At 33.8% G+C, this 16,239-nt stretch overlaps 1 protein-coding gene across 1 annotated transcript; it reads right to left on the bottom strand.

Moving 5' to 3' along the window:
• Window positions 1-1,930: 1,930 nt before the first annotated feature.
• On the bottom strand, window positions 1,931-2,596 carry LOC128194831 (uncharacterized). Its single transcript, XM_052871225.1, has one exon. It carries the CDS (start codon window positions 2,594-2,596, stop codon window positions 1,931-1,933), a length of 666 nt encoding a protein of 221 aa, XP_052727185.1.
• Between the last annotated feature and the right edge of the window lie 13,643 nt (window positions 2,597-16,239).

The raw sequence follows: 16,239 nt of genomic DNA, 5'->3' as shown, positions 1-16,239 counted from the left end.
ATCCTAATTCTACTAATGAGAAGTTATAATGCAAAATATGAAAATAAATCTCAAAAACAACAATATTGAAGAAGATATGAAACTTAAACTAAACAGAACTGAATTTAAGCAACTATTCTAATTTTATCATCTATCAAATCAAAAAAAGCATAGAATCATACAAAAAAATTCAGTAAAGACAATTTCCAGACTTAACAAACATTGATTTGATGAAAAAGGTCTCGATCACTCTCAAGAAGACATCATGTAATATAAAGCCTACTTTGGGGTCTTTGAGTTCACATTTTAGAACTTGAAATGGTGAGTCTCACTCAATTCTTCAATCCAATAGTTGTACAATCCAGAAATATATCCTTAACCACAACAGTCATTAGAAATTTCTTCTAAAAGCAAAGATAGAATACATATATATGTTATTCACACCACTATACTAATCTAAAATTAAAATCAACGGGAATAAAAATCAGAACACTAACTGTACAATATGACACATCATCAAACTCATAAATGAAAACCAAATGGCCCAAATCTGTGCAAGAAAGAAATATACAACAATCTAAGTAAACGCAGAAACAATAATAGTGCTGGAAAAGTAAATTCATGCACAGAAATGTAAATTGATTAAAAAGGGAAATTAGAAAAGATATAAACTAAAATGAATTGAAACATAAAATTTTTATTGAAAACTCAAATCAAAAGTATAAGATACCAGAGTCCAGAGAATCCAAAGTTTGTCACTAATGATAATCTCCAAGAACTCCAGTGTAGAGAACAAGTGTTTCTACTTCTACGAAAGCTTGGAGAATCTAAAACTAAAGACAAGAACTGAATCGAAATGTTGACTCCTAAATGTGGTGTCTGTCACCCACCACTCTCAATGTTGTGTTCTACTACATTACAAGACTCCTTTTTATAGGAGAAATTAAGAACAAAAAAGAGGGAAAAAAGGGGAAAGGGGAAAGAACCGATAACGAACTTGGAAGCTTCTCAAATCGTTTTTCCTTCAACCAACTTTCTGATCACTAACCACTTCATTATTCTCAGCCCTTGGATCAGCTCTATCTTCCTGCCTATTTGCTTCCTCGGTCACGTGCCAATGATTGCTTCAACCGTCACGAACTATGGAGCTCGCTTCTTCTTCTCTTTGTTGGAACCCTAGATCGAGGATGAAGAAATTAGGAAAAATCCTTTAATTAATCGAGCTTTCTACCTTTAACCCCTTTGCTTCTCATCACAGCAGCGTAAACGCTACGTTTCATTAAACCAACCCAAAAGGGCTTCAGCCCATTCCAACATACCTATTTGTGGTTGTGTTCCCTAAATGCATTACTTTGTTCGTCCAGAACTTTACAAAATATGTGTTGTACGGAATAATCCAAGTCTGATTGACATATTCAAAGAACAAAGGCCATGAACTGCTTGCGTATTGAAAACCATTCACATACTCAGCAAACAAGTTTTCATCAGCACAATCCATCACATTTTCCCATGCATCCATCAACATTTCCCAAACCTCAGTAGAATGAACTAACATTTTGCATTTAGCTTTAACATTTTTAAGGATGTGGAACCGACATAACATCTGATATGACTCAGGGAATACATTTGTTATGGCATTCATCAAAGCCAAGTCTCGGTCAATGACAATGACTTTAGGACCACCCTCAAATGTTAAAAATAAACCTTTCAGCTTTTCCAAAGCCCATGTGAAATTACTCTGCCTTTCAGTAGACAAGAAAGCAAATGCTGCTGAGAAGGTTAACTCTGTAGACGTCATACCCACAATCTCAAGCAACGAAAGTCTATATCTATTTGTTTTATATGTGGAATCCATCATAAATACAACATTAAATGAGTTCAACAATTTGACTACATCAGGATGTGTCCAAAACAAGTCAGTAACAACCTCTGAATCACCAGCACACCTACTCTAATGAATGTACTTATCCCGATCCAACAACATCATAAGTTGTTGTAGTTCAGTTCTGGACCCTCTTAATGATCGTTTATACGCATGCCTTGCGTTGTAGATTTGTTTAATCGTTGTGACATTTCGATCATTATTTTGTTTGAGTGTTAATAAAATATTTGCAGGTGTAACTTTACTCTTTGTCATATCAACCAGTAATGACTTCTCACTCGTATTTAACCTGCCAGCATAAGGGTGACCAACTAAAGTTTCAGCCAACTCATGGTTGTGATGTCCACACATCACCTTCAACACCCATCCGGCCCCATTTGAACATGATTTACCCTTTAATCTAAACGGACATTCACATTTACGAGTGCCGTATACACTAGCCACTGCATCAGCTTTGTATTTCCTATATTTTCCCCCTCTTTCACATCCAAGTATGACGAACGTTTTTCTTCCCCGTACACCAGTAGCTATGTCAGATCTTTCTATTACCACAACAAATCCTAAATCATAAGTCATCCCTCTTACCCATTGAATTAAGTGCTCCCGTGAACAAAATATTTCATTTGCTGAAAATTTATTTGTTAAATCCCTCTCTACAACTTTGCTAATTGATGAAGACAAATCAGATTTCAAACTACAACCAATTTCAGAATCCATATGAAGATATTCATCCATTTTAAATAATAATCACCTACAAAATTATAATGAGCCTTATTAACATAATTAATAATTAATCAAACAAATATAAAAATATTAATATAATTAAATTATATATTTGATATAAATAAAATAATAAGTAATTTTTTATATAATTATAAAATTGTTAAATAATTAAAGATACAAAAATCATGTATAAAAAATATATATTTTACAAAATTATTACATTTAAAAACTAATTATATATAACATCCAAAATTAAAAATTTAAACATAAACTAATATAAATATACGTTATTAAAATACATTAAAAATATATTCAAAAATAATAAATCAAAATATTTAAATTAAATTATTAAAATATCTAATAAAATAATAAAACAAACCCAAAATAAAAACGAAACCTTTAACGGAGGACATCCTTCAACGGATGTCAACATCCGTTTAAGGTAAAACGGATGTCGACATCCGTTTTACCTTAAACGGATGTTGACATCCGTTGAAGGATGTCTTCCGTTAAAGGTTTCGTTTTTAGTTTAAGGTTTTATGCGAGGGTTTATTGTACTACGCACCTGGAGGAAGCACCACAAACGCACTGCACCACTTCACGTATTGCACCACTTCACGCACTACACTACGAGAGCAACTCTATACCACCACAAGAGAAAGATTGCTTGATAATTCTTTCCACCACCACCAACCTTTGCAACTTGTAGTATCTCACACCACAGAGAGGAATAAGTATAATGTTAAAATGAAAGAAAAGTATTTTACTCATGCAAGGGACTAGATAGGTTATTAGTGAAATAGGCTATGAATGAGTAAAATTAAAAAATAATAACCCTAAAAATAAAATTTTACTGAGGGGCAAAATAGTAAAGGGGAGGTGGAGGGAGAAAGGCGTGGTGGTGGAGGGAGCAACACCCTCAAAACAATACTGGACTTTTAATTCAGGCCAACATCATCAGCCCAATCCAGTTTGACTAGATTTTGGCCCCTTTGACCAGGGGCCTTCCTGCAAAAAGAAAGAAAAATGGAAAAGGATAAATTAGCAAAAAGAGAAAATGGAAGCTTATAACAACAAAATTGTATTAAAAACATTTTTAATTTGACTGTATTAAAAACATTTTTAATTTGACATTTAAAGTAAAGAGCAAAATACTATTTATTTAAAAATACTATTTATCATCTAAAACACAAAATTAACACTATATGTACAAAATCCTAAAATTAAAGAAAAAATTCTAAACTAACCTAATTCTAGAAAATTAGAAACTAAAAGAACTTAAAAATAACTTTTAATCTAAGAAAAATAGGGAAAAATTGGGAGTGGAGATTTCCTTCTTTATAGGTAAATATGTCAATGAGGAAGTATGTGATGTGGTACTTATAAAGGCGAGTCATTTGTTGTTGGGAAGACCTTGACAATATGATAGGAAGGTAACCTTTGATGGTTTAAGTGGGGAAAGGAACAACAATAGGCTTTTGATAGTCTTAAACACAAACTCACACATGAACCTATCTTATCTTTACCAAAATTTGAAAAATCTTTTGAGATAAAGTATAATGCTTCAAATGTTGGCATAAAAAGTGTTCTCTTGCAAGAAAGACATCCTATAGCCTATTTTAGTAAAGAGTTAAAAGGGGCAATGAGAAACTATTTTACTTATGACAAAAAACTATATGTCCTAGCGATAGCCTTGCACACTTGGAACCATTATTTGCTTCCAAAGAAATTTGTAATTCATAGTGATCATGAATTCCTTAAATACATTAAGAGTCAAGGCAAGTTCAATAAGAGACATTCCCCTATTGAACAATTTCCTTATGTTATTAAGATAAGCAAGGCAAGACAAATGTTATAGTTGATGCCTTATCTAGGGACATGTCTTATTGTTCATGGTTGAAACTAAAGTGCTTGGTTATGAAATATTTAAGGAATTGTATTATGATGATCATGATTTTGGCAAAATTTATAAAGATTGTGAAAAAGGATCTTCTAATGATTTTTATAAGTAAGATGACTTTCTTTTTAAGGGAATTAAGTTGTGTGTGCCTAAAGGTTTATTGAGAGAATTATTTGTCAAAGAAGCTCATGAAGAGGGGGAGTGGGTAGGTGTTAATGGGACATTTTGAGATTCAAAAGACATTGGATATATTACATGATCATTTCTTTTGGCCTTACATAAAACATGATGTGCTTTCCTTTTATAATAAATGTATTAGTAGTAAGTATGCTAAATGTCCTAAAAGTAAAAGATGAAAGGAACCAAGTCTCCAAAAAGACAAAAGGAGCAACCAATCTCTTAAAAAATAAAAAGAGCAACCAGACTCCTCAAAGACAAAAATGAAGCCTCAGTCACCTAATAAAGTGGAGCCTTGGTCTTCTAATAAAGTTGAGCCTTGTTCACCCAATAAAGTGAAGCCTTGGTTTCCTCAATAAAGTGAGTTTTAACCTCCTTAGTAAAAACTATAATAGAACACTACTTTTATGAATGGTGATAAAAAAGTTTAGTTTCCCAAGGGTGATAGATGACTAAAAGAGCTAACCCTTAAAAAGACTTCCAAAGCAAAATACTCGGATCTCCTAAAAAAGGATCTCTTAAGGCACCAAAAAATATGAGCTCTAGTCTCTTAAAAGGAGAAAGAAGATCTAATCTACTAAAAAGAAAATGGAGCTCTAGTCTCTTGTAAGGAAAACAGCGATCTTTTAAGACACAAAGTACTAGTCTTTAACATAAATGGTGTGAAAAATTCAAAGTCCTCTAAATCCTTTAAAATAAAGCATTAATCTCTCAAAAGGTGAATTGATGACCTCTTAAGATGCTTAAGGATAATCTTCCGAGTTATTCATTACTGAATTTTTAAGACAATGAACAAGAAAATGGGTGACCTATTAATGCATTCGATGGTGAATAAGTAGTTCACCTAAGAACTTTTAGCATTACGCTCTACGATGCTAAGGCTAAGGAGATTGTGTGGTGTTAGGCCCAATACTATTTGGGTCAATAAGCCCAATACTATTGGGTCAATAGGCCCAATGTTAATTGGATCAATAAGCTCAATGTTGATTGAGTCAATGTTTGGATTTGGCTAAAGAAATTTTAGTCTTACGCTTTGCGATGATAAGGAGATTGTGTGGTATTAGGCCCAATACCAATTGGATCAATAGGTCCAATGCTGATTAGGTCAATGTTTAGAACAATAATACATCAAATGCTTATGATTCAAATGATAAAGTTGACCGTCCTCATTATGATTGATCGATGATTGAACCTTAGGGTCGAGGTTAATATATGATATCATCTTAAAAACTAATTTGTATTAGATGACTAATTTTACCTTGGGTTTTTTTATGACTTTTTTTGCATTCATATTTAGGTTTCTTCCTTTAAGAGTTGCTTCCCAAACCATATATTAAGAAACAATTTTTAAAGGCTTCACCAGCATGAGGAGCAATACCTCTAGAAGATAAAGATCCTTTTTGGTAGGGATTTAAGATGAAACGTCACCAATTTATTCTCATTTCCTATTCATGTATATTAAGTCAAATGCAAAATAAATGTCCACTACTATTATGCTTTAAATACCATGGATATCATGTCATCAAGATGATTATTTATTTGATTGAATGTTATAAATGAAGGTTCAGTGGAGACCGGAGCATGAAGCTCAAATTAAAAAAAAAAATTCACACCAAAGCATCTTGTTGGCTAGCTAAGATGTTTAGAGATGCTAGGATTGCACGAGAACACCCTTATTGGGTTGGGGAAGATATCTGGAATAATTTGCAAGTACATTGGAGTTCTCTTTACTATTGCAATAACTGTGCTATAACCTAAAAGAATATTGCTTCAGAAAAAGGGTGGGACCCTACACACTGGTGGTTCCATTACCACTCATAAGCACATCATTCGTATGGTATAAACCTTAGTTTCTTTTGTTTTCATATTATGATATAACTTAAGTCTTTTAAAATTTATGTATATATGTAACCTCATATTTTGTTACAGGCGTAGGAGTTGGGACAGTCTACTTTTGTTGATGAGGTATTTCAATAAACTCATCTTTGCAAGGGATCTGATAGTTTGTCGATGAAAGATCTCAAATAACACATGTAAGCAAATCTTTTTACTATTATTTCCTTTAAACTTAAAATTGTAGCATATTTAACTAATTTCACATTCTTTTTCTTTAACAACAAAGATTTGAAACTAGACTCTGACATGTCATATATGAGAAAGGGTCATTAGATGACATCATTATGACACAATGCTAGCTTGAGGTTCTCAGTGGAAAAAAAAAGTAAAGGAAGACTATATAAGGAATGACAACTTGCTGCAAATTACACTGTTAGAAGATGTACCCTTAAGCATCAATCATCTTCTTCCACTAGTGTTAAAGAGGATATTACATACCTCACACAAAGTTAGAAGCACGTGATCAGACTTATGATGATTTAAGCTACAAGTTTGAAAATTTACAAAATTTGGTCGTTAAATTCTTGCCTATGAATGCCAAACTTGCCTTCAACAACCTTAGTCCAGTCCAACATTGTCCCAATAGCAACCTACTCTGGTCCAACTTACCCTAGTTCAACCATAATCGCAAGAGCAAGAACAACGCCCTTAAGAAGACCCTCAAGAAAAAAGGCAATAATTTTGATGATTATGTAGATTATTAGGATTTCTTTTTACGTACTTATTATGTGTTTTTTATTATGTGTTGATACATTACTTATACACATATTGTAATTGATGTTTGTTTGGATTGCTTGGTATTATAATTGATATTTTTCTGAATGGTTTGGTATTAGCAAATCTGTCTCGGTGCCCTATATATACAAAATTGCACTTTTATTGTATGTTTGTCTAGATATATTGTAAGATTAGAAGGTATGATTGAGTGCATAGAATATAATACAACTCACTGCACTTTTATTATATGTCTGTCTAGATATGATATTGTATGCTTGATAGGTCTGGTCGATTGCATAGAATATAGCTCATTACATCGTAAACAAATATTACATTTATGGATGAATTTTACTAACGGAAAAATCTGTCAGTAATGTCCCATACCTGATACATGATATTACCAACAAATATATATGTTGGTAATTACTAAAGGATTTTAGTTTTTATCGGTAAATATTATCGACTACATATTACTGATTGACAACTGTCACAGTTGATATAAAGGTGCAAAGTGAGAGGATCAACAGTCTGATCCTAAACTGCCCTTATATAGGGAGTGATAACACAATATCAAAAGGGTTTGTTGGATATGGATCCTCAACAACAACTTGAAAGAAGCACTTGTGAGTAATGCAATATGTAAATGTGGTGTTGGCCCCCAGGAGAAGATGCATGCCACCAATGTTGATTTTCCATGCCATTGACTCCAAACAAGATGATCCAATGATGATCACAATGAAAATAAAAAAGTTCAACGTTAAGAAAACGTTGATAGACTAGAGAAACTCGATCGATGTCCTTTATTGAAAATTAAAAAAAAAACTACAAAATCTTAATGAGATTATGCGCCCTTATATCAATAAATTGTTGGATTCGTAGTGGAAATGGTCGATACCCAATGATACATATATTTGTAAATCCCGTTTGGTGAAGGTAATTGTACCATATGGACCGGCCGGTTCTAAAACAGTCCCGAGACTTAAACAACCACTGGTGTTTCTTCCATCTCTCATTCCCGACAGCATTAGAGACTCAACTCACGCGTTGTGTAACTTGACCGTCTGTTCTTCCACTCTGGTGAGTAATGTTGGTTTACCGTACGGGCGGCGGATCAAGACCGGCCGAGCGGTACATCAGGTCGTTAGGGCAAAGATTAAGGTAAATTAGGATTAGAGCTATTGGACTGGAATTGGACCGTGATTAACTTTTCACTAATCCCAAGCCCATAGCAAAAACTATAAATAGAGGTCAGAGGTAAGTGGTAGATAGGTTGCATTTACTATGCATTCATTACTGTTTCATCAAATCGCCAACAGTTTCCGTATTGACTTTGGCATCGGAGAATCTTTGATAGGTTCTCCGGACAGCAGGAGTGAACAACGGAGTTTGGAGCGAGACAAGACGGCAAGGAGACAAGAAGACAAATTGTGGAAGCATTTGGTAACTTAGCCCCAAATAACCGAAACAGTAATGAACAACACAAGAACCATAAGGTACTTGGTAGGAGACGTCAACACCTCTTCTAATATATTGTTGGGACAACCTTCTCTTAATGCATTGGGAGCCATAATGTTTACACTTAATGCATTGGGGTCATAGTGTTTACACTTTACTCAACAATGAAGTTCCTGTCATTGGCAGTATATATTATCACAGTTCAAGTTGATAAAAAAATTGCATGGAAATGTTATATCGCAAGCTTCCAGTTACCCGTTCCCTTCCCCAACGAAAGATAAAGGTTAAAGATTTTGACCCAAAATATAAGGCAAAAATCACATCCAACCAGTGGAAGACACTAATCTAATCTCTTTAACAGCCAGGAATTGTTAAAGATTGGGACTTATATCGAAGGTAGATGAGAAGCTCCTAACAAGAGACGTCTGGGGGAGCAATATCATTTCATTTGCATGGACTACAAATGTACACATTTAAATGTTTTGATTACGTAATCCCCAATACAAATGATGAAAGAGTCATATAATATAATATAGTATTACAAAATTTATATAATTTAAAGATAATTAAAATTAAGAAATGACATTTAAACATATATAATGAAAAGTTATAATGGAAATAATTTCTTAAATACTCTAACCAAGCAAATGAAAATTTGAAAGGAAGTTATTGTTGCTTGCTTCTATTTCTAGCCTTCTCTACTGTTTTAGATGAAATGGTATATATTGAAAGGGATGAGCCATACCATTGCCACACTATTGTGAGTGGATAAATCTAACCGCCAATGATATCTTTGGTGACTTACTGAGCATAGTGATCCATATCATATGATGTAGTCAGCCATTTCTCGACAAATATAAAGCAAATGAGTTGTGCCTTTGCTTCTGCGTTTAGGCAAGTGTCTCTCGCCTTTCATTTTTACCTTTCCTTTTCATAGGAACCACAACAAATCATCTTCGAATCATTTTGCTTTCCCAAAAATATTACAACACATTTTTCTATCATTTTTCTTGACTTCAAATTTATCGCTATAAAGATCTATTTTCATTATTCATTAATGTATACATTTGTGTTATTAGAGTCCATTTTTTTTATTATTTATTTTAAGGCATACTTTTATAAAAAAAAAATTATATGCACTCGCATAAAACATACTAATTTTTAATTTGAGTTTGAATCATAAAGAACCATAAACATAGCAAAAAGATATATGAAAGTCTCATCACCAACAGATTAGATTTTTGGATGTATTGATTGCTCATCAAATTCACGCTTCTCATCATCTTATCTTCATAGTGTTTGATATTTTACTCTAACCAAAATATAATTGAAAGGAACAAAATATAATTTAAAGGATATAAAAGTATAATAAATTTTCATAATAAGAGAAAATATAAAAAGTATATTTTTCCCTTTAATAAATTTTAATTTTTAATTTTTTAATTTTAGTAAACTTTGATTAATAATAAAGTTTGAGAGTGCTGTAAAGATTTTTGGGCTTTAGTTTTCTATTTTTTTAATCAACTTTACTTTGTTTTACAGCTCCTTGCTTGTGAAAGTTGTGGATTTTAAACCCTACTTTACTCTTTCAAACACCTAAATCTATTTGCTTGGACAAGTTGTCCGTGATAATGCATGTTTTAGTAATTGATTTGTCCACTTTTAAGATCCTCATGTACTATTTTTTCTTCTTCTGATTTTTTAAATTAATTGATTTATATCATAGATGAAAGTTCTACGGCGATAATATGATATTTAATTATTACAGAAACGAAAAAAACAATAAATTATAATATCAAGATATAAGTGAATATTAAATAAAAAATTTATAATGAAGAAACCGTGGTTAAATAAGGTGTCCAAGATATTTAAGTGGGGCTGTTGTTGGAAACCGTTGATGTGTTAATGATCAACGAGATAAAAGAGTATGATTCCAAGTGTATCTTACATACAAGGAGCATTTCAGAATCTAGAAAAGCAACTCTTGGATTTACAAAATTGGGTTCGTCACATGAATGAAACTACGGAAATGATATTACTTATAGGTCATGTGATGTGATGAGACCGATAGAAATAATAATAATAATAAAAATTAAGAACTGGATATCTTAAAGGGGAGATTAAAGAGTCTTATAACTTCCTACGAAGAAATAATTTGCTTTTAATTTTAATTATAATTATCTTTGTAACATTAGAAGTTTGATCTAAATTTTAAAAATAATTAAATAATGTTAGGTTTAATATAATCAAACATTATTAAGAAATAATTTTCTAACTTAAAAACTAGGTTGTAGACAAACAAATGTCAAGAAGTTTATCAATCCTTCAACTTTAATTATGTTTTTTTTTTGGTTTGAAACACTCCGAATTCGATTATTGAGTTTTGAGCTATACAAAATATGTAGAATTGAGTGTAAAAATTCAAAATTTAGTAAAATCTTAAAAATTAGATTATAATTTTGACTAAAAATATTTCAAAAATATAGATTAACAGGTGAAATAAATTAATATTTTTTCTTCCCTTTTGAATGTACATCTATAGTATTGAAATATAACATTTGTAATTCCTATTTATGATTCACAAATATAGTAAATGAAACTATGACTTTCTTTAGTCTGCTGCGCCAAATTTTTAATTAAAAATAAAAAATAGAAAATAATTTTAAAAAAATATTTTTATAATATTATTTAAGAGTTATATATATGTAATAATATTGAAATTTAGATTAATATAAAGTTAAATTTGAATTATTAATTACAATACAACAACTTAAATGTAACGATAAAAATTAACAAAAGTCCTTTTAATTCATTTAATTAAATATTATAATTAATCAATTAAAAATCTATATAATTAAAATGTTCTTTTAAAAAATATATTTTAAATACGAAATAGTATTTCCAATTGATTACACACACACACACACACACATATATATATATATATATATATATATATATATATATATATATATATAAACAAACAAAAAAATAGTGAAATATTTTTCTCATGTTAATAATTTGATGTTTATAGATTGTCACCAGTCCTAAAAAATGACATTTACATCGGTTATTATTATTACTTTTATTTTATATCAATTAAAATCGATTTATTTATATATAAAAAAAAAAACTTTCTACATGAATCAGAATTATAATAAAAGAAGAAAAGTTTGTTTTTGAAGACTACTAAGCTAGCATCTTCCCCTTTGAAAACAAAAAAACACTAATCTAGATCCACCACATAAATGCATGCAGAAGAAGAAGAAACAAACATCACCCATTCTCCCCTTACTTTGTCCGCTGTCTGCTACAGAAATGACCACATACATATGTTTCAGTTTTTGCTTTTGCCTTTTCCTAGTCATTACCCCTTCCAGATGCTAACTTTGGACCTCAATCTAAAACGTGCTTTCAAAATGGTTCCCCCTTTCAAATATAACTTGGATCTCATATTTTAAAAGTCACTTTATATCGATTATAATTTAAACATATTTCTTTCTATCAATTGTTCGACTTACAATGCTGGCGTGAAAAAACTTAGATATGTAACAGATTTCATATTATGAGACTCAGGTGTTAGGTTTGATTAATTATATGTTATCAAATTGTGTTTGGCTTGTATTAACATGGATTATACAAATATTATTTTAATCTTCAATTTGTTTTTAGTTACGGTGCAAATGAAGATGGTGATGGTGTATTTTCAGAGCGGCAAATATTGAAAAAGTTATCGAATGAAAAAAACAACAATGCAATGAAAACGTTATAGAAAATATATATTCTTTCGGTAGGGATTTTGTAGGATCGAGACACTAATTTTTCTGATGTGCTTCGACACTTGAGTTGTGTGCTTCGTTTGTATGTTCTTTCAGTCTGGGCCACTCGGTTGTCTTCAGTATTGGATGTTCGGTGGACTTCAATCTTGACCGAGGGGGGAGGTACCTATAAAGGCACTCCGACACTCAAGTTAGACGTATGTTAAAGGAGCTTTTGCTCACAAATGAATGTTTTGTATTTATTGTAATTGAGTATTGTGAACTTAGTCGAATGTACCTGGCTGTTGGCCCTGACCTTATATTTATAAGTCACTTCATGGATCTTAAACTGATACAGGCCTAATAAAATAAAAACAAACTTACCTTTATATTCGACATTAGATTTGATCGGTTGCTCATAAACAACTTATCAATATCTTTAATCAGATATCTTTGATTATTTTATTCTCAACTGGACTACTGGCCTAATAATACCTTAAGTGCTGGTCCAATTATGGTCCAACACCATTTAACGCGGTTGACCTTAGTTGATGCAGTGGATGATGGCCTGGTTGACCATTATTATGGTAGTGACCGAACGGTTAACAATTAGTAACCATTTAGTATACACTATATCCGATACATGCCCCCCAAGTCCGAGTTAATCGTTCGGATTTTAGCCATGATTAATTGTAGGACTTATGAGCTTTGAGAGAGGCTAGACGATTTTTATGTAGGATGTTGTCACCTGTACTAAAGAGGAAAAACAATTCGAATCCGCATGTGATTAAGAAAATGTAGTCAATCAAATTAACATTAAATAATTTAGGTTATGAAGCCGGATGACCGAATGTTTGAACACTTGAGGCCATGGAAGGCCGAGCAGTCGAAGCCGAATGACCGAATACCTGTGAGACCGAATGACCGAATACCTGTGTGATAGAGTGGCCGAATACCTATGAGGTCGTATGGGCGAATACCTGAGAAGCTGAATGGTTGAATACTTGTGAGTGAGCCTTCATCTGGGGACCGCCTTTACCGTTTAGATGATAGTCCATAGGGGACTAGCCTCCCTTGCTCGGTTTATAGTCCATGGGGGACTGTCTACACCGCTCAGTTTTTAGTCCATGGGAGACTATCTTTACTACTCTGTTTATAGTTTATAGGGGACTGTCTTTACCGTTTGGTTTATAGTCCATGGGGGATTGTCTTTACCACTCGTTTTATAGTCCATGGGAGACTGTCTTTACCACTCGTTTTATATTCCATGGGGGACTATCTTTACTGTTCGGTTTATAGTCCATGGGAGATTGTCTTTACCGTTCGGTTTATAGTACATGAGGGACTGTCTTTACCGTTCGGTTTATAGTCCATGGGGGACTGTCTTTACCGCTCGGTTTATAGTCCATAGGGGACTGTCTTTACCGCTCGGTTTATAGTCCATGGGGGACTGTCTTTACCACTCGTTTTATAGTCCATGAGAGACTGTCTTTACCACTCGTTTTATAGACCATGGGGGACTGTCTTTACCATTCGGTTTATAGTCCATGGGGGACTGTCTTTACCGTTCAATTTATAGTCCATGGGGGACTATCTTTACCACTCGATTTATAATCCATGGGGGACGGTCTTCACCGTTCGGTTTTGAACCTAAGAGTTTGCTTTGGAACGTTCCCTGAATTTTGTGGACGACCTAGTAAGGCTGATTGGCCGACTACATGTGATAAAATGTGATCATGATGTCGTAAGCGTTTATCCAAACAAAAGAATTTAAACAACAAAAGTCTATGTCTAAGGAAAGTGAAATAAACATGATAGTAATGTTCAACTAAAGTAAACTTGAGATTTGTCACATTCCACATGTTAGGAAGGACTTTTTATTATATCTTATAGTTGATATGCCGAAGAACTCTACGGTCAGGGTTGTGACTGTGGCTGCGACTACTGCTGCGACTATGTCTATGCCTTCGTTCGACTTTTTGATAGAATCATTCGGTTTCCCTGCACTGAGATTTTCCTCTGGGAGGACTTCTTATTCGAGTTCCTTCTTCTTCTACAAATTTATGCAGATGGTCACCTCGGATGAGCCTTTCTATTTCATCTTTCAACACATCGCATTCCTCTATAATATGTCCTCGGTTTAGATGAAACCGACAGCTTTTCCTTTCGTCAGCGTCTTTTGGAGAAGACTTCTTTCGGATTGTAAGAAGTTCGGTATTAAGAGCTTCCTCAAGAACTTTTACCCTGGTGCGTTGATGGGGGTGTAATGATTATACTTAGGTGTTCGGATGAAATCCTTGTGAAACGTACCTTCATTCTTGTCGTTATTGTTGAATGACTGTTTGCCTTCTTTCTTGCTTCCACTTGTAGAGACTTCTTGTTGTTTCTTCCTCGAGTTTCTCATGTCCTCAATACGAATAAACTTAGCGATCCTTTCTTGAAGTTCATCCATAGGTTTTGGTGGTCGAGTATATAGCCTTTCAGCAAAATATCCCAGTCTTAAACATGAAGGCAAATTGTTGATGATAAAAGTGTGATTAACATCTTTAACTCGCCGTGCGGTTTCGTTGTACCTTTTCATGAAGGCCTTCAAGGTTTCATCCTTCTCCTGTTTAGTACTAACTAATTTTGCCAGTGTTATCTCCTGTTTCTGATTAGAGGCGTATTTCCTTCTAAAGAGGGTTCCATGGTGGCAAAGCAGTCCTCTGTGTTTGGAGGAAGAGTGTTATACCACTCAACGCCTCGTCCTTGAGTGATAAGGAAAAAGCTCTGCATATGACCGGATCGTTGTTCGTGTAGAACGCCATTGCATTGGTGAAGATCCTGAGATGAATTGTCGAGATTTGTCGAGCCATCATACTTCTCTAATATAGGAGGATTCTTCTCTAGCATTGGAGTTTGCATGATGGTCGCCGTAAAAGGGAGTAAACTAGAGGGTCGAACGGTTTGCAGAGGCGATGGTTCTCTCCTTCCTCTACCTTTCGGGTTGGTGTGCTGAGATGGCTGTCGATTACGACTTCCATCGTTTTCATTCTGATGGTTGTTACCCCATTCGGCCATGGAGACCGAGTGTTGAGCTGACCGTTCGGCACAGCCTCGTTCTGCTCTTAGTGCCGTAATCTCCTCTGCGTGCTTCAGCTGCAGTTCTTGCTATGCTTGCGCCTGTGCCTGTATGGTTCGTGCTTGTGCTTGTATATGTGCTTGCATTTGTGCTATCAAATATCTAGTGTTCTGTTGTTCCTCCATGCTCCTCGTGGTCACCATTGGGTTTCTTCAACTTCTCTCGGCCCCACGGTGGGCGCCAAAATGTTTTGGTAGGGATTTTGTGGGACCGAGACACTAACCTTTCTGACGTGACTTTAATGCTTGAGTTGTGTGCTCTGCTTGTTTGCTTCTAGTCTAGGCCACTCGGTTGCCATCAGTATTGACTGTTCGGTGGACTTCAATCTTGACCGAGGGGGGGGAGGTACCTGCAAAGGCACTCCGACGCTCAAGTTAGGCGTTTGTTGAAGGATCTTTTACTCACAAATGAATGTTTTGTATTTATTGTAATTGAGTATTGTGAACTCAGTCGAATGTACCTGGCTATTGGCCCTGACCTTATATTTATAAGTCACCTCATGGACCCTAAACAGGTACAGGCCCAATAAAAATAAAAACAGACTTACCTTTAAATTCAGCATTAGATTCGACCGGTTACTCATAAACAACTTATCAATATCTTTATTCAGATATCTTTGATTATTTTATCT

Source organism: Vigna angularis, chromosome 1, assembly GCF_016808095.1.
Source record: "Vigna angularis cultivar LongXiaoDou No.4 chromosome 1, ASM1680809v1, whole genome shotgun sequence".
Classification (NCBI taxonomy): Eukaryota; Viridiplantae; Streptophyta; class Magnoliopsida; order Fabales; family Fabaceae; genus Vigna; species Vigna angularis.
The sequence above is the reverse complement of the archived record's forward strand: the minus strand, read 5'-3'. Positions and strand labels throughout refer to the sequence as shown.